The sequence below is a fragment of the Quercus robur genome, chromosome 7 (assembly GCF_932294415.1).
Source record: "Quercus robur chromosome 7, dhQueRobu3.1, whole genome shotgun sequence".
In the NCBI taxonomy this organism is placed as follows: Eukaryota; Viridiplantae; Streptophyta; class Magnoliopsida; order Fagales; family Fagaceae; genus Quercus; species Quercus robur.
The window spans coordinates 34930947-34938681 of record NC_065540.1 but is presented as its reverse complement, the minus strand read 5'-3'; the positions used below and the strand labels follow the sequence as shown (position 1 = coordinate 34938681).

General features: G+C 35.9%; 1 protein-coding gene across 1 annotated transcript; it reads right to left on the bottom strand.

Moving 5' to 3' along the window:
- Positions 1 to 6488: 6488 nt before the first annotated feature.
- Positions 6489 to 6944, bottom strand: LOC126691292 (secreted RxLR effector protein 161-like). The gene has a single exon (XM_050386345.1). It carries the CDS (start codon positions 6942 to 6944, stop codon positions 6489 to 6491), a length of 456 nt encoding a protein of 151 aa, XP_050242302.1.
- Positions 6945 to 7735: the final 791 nt, after the last annotated feature.

Sequence of the window (7735 nt, the reverse complement as noted above, 5' to 3'; positions counted from 1 at the left end):
ATTCTATTGCTACCTTAAGTAGAAAACTTACTACCATAACCCCATGATAGCTCCGAGTCCACGGACTACTTCTTTCCTAGGCCTTTGCAACATAAGCACTCACACTTGTGATAAAAAACACAAACTCTCCTGTTTGTGACTCCAAGACCACCCTTGAAGGTTTAGATCATTAGAACCTTTGATGGTTAGAGAAGGCAGCAACTTCTACAACTCTAGATCTTGAGATTTTTCAAGGAATAACACTGATAGAAGACATGAGAGAGCTTTTTGGCACAAAACCCTAGATCTACAAAAGAGGCACTCTCTTTTCTCTCTGAAAAGCCTTATAAAAATGTGCTTAGGGTTCCTTTATATACTAGTAGTATTTTACTTGAAACCCAATACGTTTAAGTAGAGTTTTGGCTGAAATAGAATTCTGTAGATACGTGTTTCGATCGGTCGAGCCTGTCTTTCGATCGATAGAACCAGGCAGAACTCTTATTTCTACAACTTACATGTTCTTGAATCTTGACTTGAATCACCTTGAGCATTGTCTAATAATACCTATAGACTCCAGGATCTATATCTACACAAGTTTTTGTTCACGATTTGCCAATTGTTCTAAACTTTTAGAACCTAACATTTTAAATATGGTTGCAAGTGCGTTTCTAGGAGATGTGAGAGTTATAGGATGTACCTCGAAGGTGATAGTCCCCATCAAGCAGTTATGATTGTGTGTAAGTGTGTTTTGATTTTCTCATATCTCAAATTGTCATAATATGAGACACTTATGCACTCTTGCTATATTTTTCACACACAACATGCAAATTCTTTGCTACTTTTGATACAAGTGCAGGTACAATGTGATTTAGCCATCACAAGGAATACATGTGTTAATATATGCTCACTAAACTGTCGTAACTTGTTTTTGAAATATAAAATTGGTTAGACTTGTTTAGTGTGTGTGTGTGTATATAAATTTTGGATCTATGAATGCTTTGTATTGTTTTTTTTTTTTTTTTTTGAGAGATGTTTTTGAGACCTTAATATGTTGATTGGATCTATGCTTGAGTAGCTTGCTTGTTGCATTCATCTCTTTGTGTTTTTCCCTTCTTTGAACACTCCTTTTCTTCAAGCCCGATAGCTTCTCGACAGATCCTCGATAGATTCCCTTCTATTGAGTCCCTCTTTCTTCTTTTATCGATAGATCTTATCGCAATCTCGATCCATCGAGGTTTTTGGATTTCTTCTCGATAGATGCTCGATAGCTTCTTCGATCCATCAAGGAACTTTCTGTCTGGCTAATAGATTCTTGACAGCTTCTCAATCCATCGAGGTATTTTTGCCATCAACAAATCCTCGACAGCACCTCGACAGATTCACTTTTGTCAAGATTTAGTGCTCGATAGATCTCGAAAGCTCCTCGATACATAGAGCTGCAATTTCTATTTATATGTTGAGCACAAAATCAAATTCATTTTTTCACTTCTCTCTCTTGACAGATTTTGTCCTCTCTTGCCCAAACTCTTCTCCCTTACTCAAATCTCCCTGCCCACTTCATTTTCAGCCTATATCAATCTCAGATTACTTGGTATGTGTTCTAAATCCTTTCATTTTCATGCATTCATGCATTTTAGACCTAGGTCTTGGGGTTTTTGAAAAATTTTGGGATTTTTTAAGATTTTTGTGAAATTTTTGGGGTTGGGTTGTGTTAATTTGTTTCTATATGCTCATGCATTGCATATTCCTACATTTTAAACAATGTTTCATGCATTTAGATGTGTGATTGATTATTGTGAAATATGTGCTGATAGGTTTGGATTGGGTATTTACCCTTGATGCAATTTAAATTTTGCATGTCACGTGTTCATGCATATTTCATGCATACCTATCCTTTTCATTCCTATATCTGGTTATGATTGTGTTTTCTCTTTCTCTCTCTCTCTCTCTCTCTCTCTCTCTCTTTGATAGATTGCACTATGGTGCACCTAAGCACAAATCTACTCCAGGCCGGAATCCTCTTCAGGGTTCTGATTCTTCTTCTTCTTCTGATCCTCTCCCCATTCTTCACATTAGGTTTCGTGATGAGAAGGCCCGTCAGGACTTCTTGGAGAACTTTTAGAAACATGGCATTCATCCAGAGCGTCATGTTGTTCTGTCGGACTTTTCTGACACTCCTCTACCCGATGTCAATCAGACTCAGGGCTAGGATTCTATTATAGAGGAACCCTTGAGGTGTCCCATCGTGTTTATACAAGAGTTTTACTCCAATATACATGGTAACGATACCTCTGTACCTCGTTGTTCCATGACATTTCAAGGTACACGTATCATAGTTACCCTAGATCTTATATCTGAGGTACTACATGTCCCAAGGGTATCGCATCCTAATTACCCTGGTTGTGAGCATCTTCGGACTGTGTCCAGAGACGAGCTTCTGTCTCACTTTTGTGAGATACCTTCCATATAGGGTGAGAAGCAAAATACCCTATGCTCTGGATTTGCAAAAGGTCCGAGATTCCTTAATATGGTGATGACATTTACTCTTACTCCACTGTCTTACTATAACTCTATCACAGAGCCTCGTGCTCATTTTCTTTTGTCCCTCTTAAAGGATCTTTCTATAGACTTTCCCTCTTACTTCATCACTTCTATCCTTGATGTCTATCAGGATACGGTAACCCGTGATATGCTCATCTTCCTTCAGCTATCACAAGGATCCTTTGCCATTTTTCCATCCCTATTCCTGCCTCTCCTTACTACACCACCATGGGTGCCATAGATACCGGTTCTGTTCAGCGGAGCAAGGCCCAGCAACTTCTACTATTCCTTCCACCTCTGCTCCTTCTTCCTCAACTGGTGGTGTGACCTTAGAGGCTATCATGGTGCAGCTTCAGTGCATGGATTCTCACCTTGACACTCTCTCTGATGAGTTGTGTCAAGTGAACACCCATGTCAATCGTATAGCACGACGACAAGCTTGCCTTAGTGGCTTCGCTGCTTCTTCGTCTCCTTCTCTAGAGGCTTCAGTAGATGAGGATAGTGATGGTGGTGATGATGTGGATGCTAGCTCTTCCAATGGTGATGAGATGACAACCTCTTGGTGACTTACCCTTTGTCATTCGTGACAAAAAGGGGGAGTAGTTTTAGGATGAGAGCAGTCTTGTACTTAAGGAGAGAGTTAGCATAGGATTTTTCGTTAGGGGGAGTGTCTATACATTTTTGAGGAATGTAATGAGGATTTTATGTACTTTTCTTTTCTTACTTTTTAGTTACATTATCCTCTTGTACACCAATCTTGTGACCATTTATTTATGACATACATTGTACTTTATTTTCATATATATATATATATATATATGATGATGTATGTTGTTCTATAGCTATCTCTTTATGTGTTGTTTCTTTTCTCTCTTTATACACATGTTTCTTTATGTATGCAATCTTTATTTCAGTTTCACACTAAGATGCCTTGATGGGTTTTCTTTAAAGTGTTTCATAAGGACAGGTTGTGAAAATCTATCATGCCATGAACTCTCTTCTTAACTCTCTTCTTGCAAAGTTTTTCAAGAGTTTAAGTTAGGGTTAGATTTTTTTGTATTCCAACAAGTGGTTATGAGTTTAGTGATTTAAGATTTCTCTCATGATATATTTGTTTGTTGTGGTTTTGTTACGGATTGCCAAATGGGGATATTTTTAGGACATGTGTAGGGATTGTTAGAAACATATGTGATGTAAATTGGCTAATCCTTTGACAAAACGCACTTTACTTGTAATTGGGTAGATCTAGGATGGGTTTAATACTTCAAGAAACAAGTGTTCAAGTTTAGTATTGAAACCATGCAAGTCTGACTAAGAAACAAGTGAAGAAGTGTTGTTCATTAAAGCTCGACAGATGTCTCAACAGAATCCTTTCTATCAAGGTTTAATGTTAAAGCTCGATAGAAGCTATATCTGTTGAGAATTACAAAATTAGAATTTCCAGATCTTATTTCACGCATATCCAATGAGTATTTGTGTAGGGTTTCTTTTCTCACAACCCTAGACATATAAGGATTATTTTAAGGGCCGTCACAAATGATGCAAAGTAATGCAAAGGTTGTTGCAATTGTTGTTACATGAATATTGTGACTAAGACAGAAATTGCCCTAGTTCATCATATTCTCTATAGAAGCTATTGCGTCTTTGCGCCAAGGGTTTTGTAACCAAGGAGCTTCTTGATCTTCATTGTTGGATGGACTAAAGAACTTTGCAATCAATATCTTCCTCAAGTTGTTGTGTTAGTCGCGTACTAGGATTCGTGCATCATTAGTTAGTCACGTACTGGGAGCCGTGCATTGAACAGAGAGATTGCCATTACATTACAAGTCCAATTGGGTATTGGGGTAAGGGTTCAATTATAGTTTCGTATTAGGTATTGGGATTCCTTTTACTTATAACCGCTTGTTTTGATAATAGTGGATTCTTGGGAGTAATGACCTTAAATTCACCCGGTGGGGTTTTGCCTCGGTGGTTTTCCCCATTTGTAAACAAATCACCTGTGTCAAATTTATTTTTCACTACATTTAACTTACTTGGTAATTTGTTTGTGCTACCACGCTATTGCATATTGAATTGACTTAATTAATTCACTTGGGTAATTAATTAATTAATTTGCCAAAAGGGGGTCAATACATTTTTTACCTATCAAATATGAAATGTCTTGTCAACTATTGACAACTAAAATGTTCTATCAACATAGAGAGAACCCAAATGAATGGCTTTTTTCACAATATTCAAAATATCCAACTAAAAAATTATTCTAAAGTTCTTAACAATTAAAAGTGAGGAACAATACTCTTTAAGAGTGAAACCAATATTTGCAACAATTTCAACCATTGGATCTTTCCTACTACTTTTTTCTTTGATAAGGCCCAATTGTAGAACTTGTTGATAACAAATATTGACATGAATGTTGTGCAATGGAATAATTCACCTCATTTTCTCCTTTCTCAGCTGTAACTTCAATTGTATGATCCATATGTTCTACACCAATGTTAGTAGCTCTATCCCTCCCACACAAGATCTCAATAGCTCTTTCCCTCCCACACAAGATCTCAATGTCTTCCCAATTGTCAATAGCTATGTTTTATAAGCACCCGCTTTTGCATTTTTCTAAAGTAAAAATAAAAAAATAAAAAGAAGAAGATAAGTAGTGAGTTAACATCATTAAACAAAACTATTGAAATCTACTAATTTATAATAGCAAATCCCAAAAACCAGAAAATTAATTCCATATCGTCAGTGAAACCTAACCAAGAGCTCACTTAAAACCCCACTTCAAACCCAACTCTAAACACCACTAAAAACCAGCAAAGAATTCCTGCAAATTACCCAAAACTCTACTAAAAAACCTCATAAGGACCCTCAAATTACCCCCTGTAAATCATACCAGAAAAATACCCAGAAATAGCCCTAAAAACCCATTGAAAAAAACCAGAAAACAAGCTCAGAAGAATCTCCAACTTATTAATAGATGATACAAACCTATTGACCTATCCTAAGATATTCAAAAAAATGAACCCAGAAATGATATCCAGCCATGTTAAAAATTGAACTCCCAATTGCACTTACATGATGCATCTAATATTTAGGGAGGTTAATGTAATTGCTCTTTTAAGCATGTAGAGTGTAGACTCTATATATTCCTTAGTCCTACATGAACTCATCATCTTTTAATATTATGGTATGTAAAATTGTAAAAATTAAAAATTGATAAACTTGCGTTTGTAGGAAAAAGATGAAGTGGACAACAATTGCTGTCTTACTACACTCGACTTTTTCTGCTGTCAAATTCAAATGGTCAAGCCTACAAATAGGTTTATTTTTTGGTATAATATGCCCAACTGCTAAATTTTAACTCCAAAGTTTCAAAAAGCAATGCTAGGATTAAGATAGAGAAAAGCAGGCCATGAAAGTCATCTAGGCCTATACCAAAGCATATGCTCTTTTATAACTCTAATTTTAGAATTGTTTTCAAAGGAGATTAGGTCAGTGCAACGAAGAGAGTGTCTGTTCAGCACAATGTTTAGAGCAAACAAGGGTAACTCTATACCATCAAGTCCCCAGATTGCTCGTTTTTCCTCAATTTCTGCCCTCACTTAAATATCTCTCTTATAGTCCTTTGAGAGCCTATTGGAAGTGGTAAACCAAAAGGTGCCTCTTGGTATTTCATAACAAAAAATTCTAGAATGTGGAAGACTCAAAGACACAAAGGTTATTGAATGACAATAGACACAAACTGTTATGAAAAAACAAAAGACAGTTTATGGAAAAACAAAATACATAAACTGTTATAAAATATCAAGAGGCACCTTTTGGTTTACCACTTCCAACACTCACCCTTAAACCAAAAGCATCTTCACACCAAGCATTATCCTCAGTCTTCTAAATCTATCAATTGGTATGGTTTTGGTAAAAATGTCTGCTACTTGCTTTTTTGTATTGTAATACTAGAGCTTCACAACTTTCTATTTCACATAATCTCTCCAGAAATGATACTTCATGTCAATATGTTTGCTCCTTCCATGTTGAATTGGATTTTTAGAAAGTTCTGTGGCAGACTTGTTATCTACATAAATAATTATTAATTCTTCTTGTGGATGATCAAATTCTTTTAATAAATTCTTCAACCATATTTCTACATAAGTAGAAGATGATATTGCCACATATTCAGCTTCACATGTTGACAAAGCTACAGTACTCTGCTTTTTGGACATCCAAGTGAAAGCTTTTGATCCAAGATAGAAAACATATCCAGTAGTGCTTTTCCTTTCATCTTGATCATCTTCCCAATCATTATCTGAATATCGATATAATGCAACATCATTATTATATGAATATAAAAGACCAAAATCCAATGCACCTTTTATATATCTTAAGACCTTCTTAGCTGCAAACCAGTGAGATTCCTTTGGTTTCTCCATATATCTGCTCAAAAGACCAAAACTATAAACAATGTCTGGCCTTGTGATTGAGTGGTATCTTAAACTTCCGATCAAACTCCTAAATAGAGTTGGATCTATAATTTTCCCTTCTCCTTCTCTTGTCAATTTTAGATCCACTGCAACAGGTGTGTTAGGGATATATTTTATGTAATTGGCTAATCCTTTGACAAAACTCACTTTACTTGTAATTGGGTAGATCTAGGATGGGTTTAGTACTTCAAGAAACAAGTGTTTAAGTTAAGTATTGAAGCCATGCAAGTCTGGCCAAGAAAAAAGTGAAGGAAGTGCTTGGTGTGTTGTCGCAGGCAACCAAAAATAAAACCTATACTCCTAAAAATATATGTAGTAGTAGGAGTAAGGATCGTTCCCATAGAGAGTATCTAGAATAGTTTGATGCGACGTTAACAAGGAGGGATGGGTTGAGAATAATGAAAACAATTTTAAGAAAAAAAAAACAACTAAAGAACAATTCAAATTAAAGTACCGAAATCAATCAAAAGAACAAACCTTGGTCTAAGTCAACATCCACCAACGGAATTTTACAACTGATCATCGATGCAAGTATATATCAATTCACACTTTGAATATTCACCATTGGAACTATTTTCCTATCTCTCCTTAGTCGTAGTTAATTAGGAAACAAGCAATCTAATAAACCCTAACTACTAAACAACCCAAGACAAGTGCTAAAGGTTTAATCTAGTAGCAGCCTTAAGAATTAGAGAGATCGATGAAACTAAACAACACAAGCACAAGTGGTTGTATTTAAT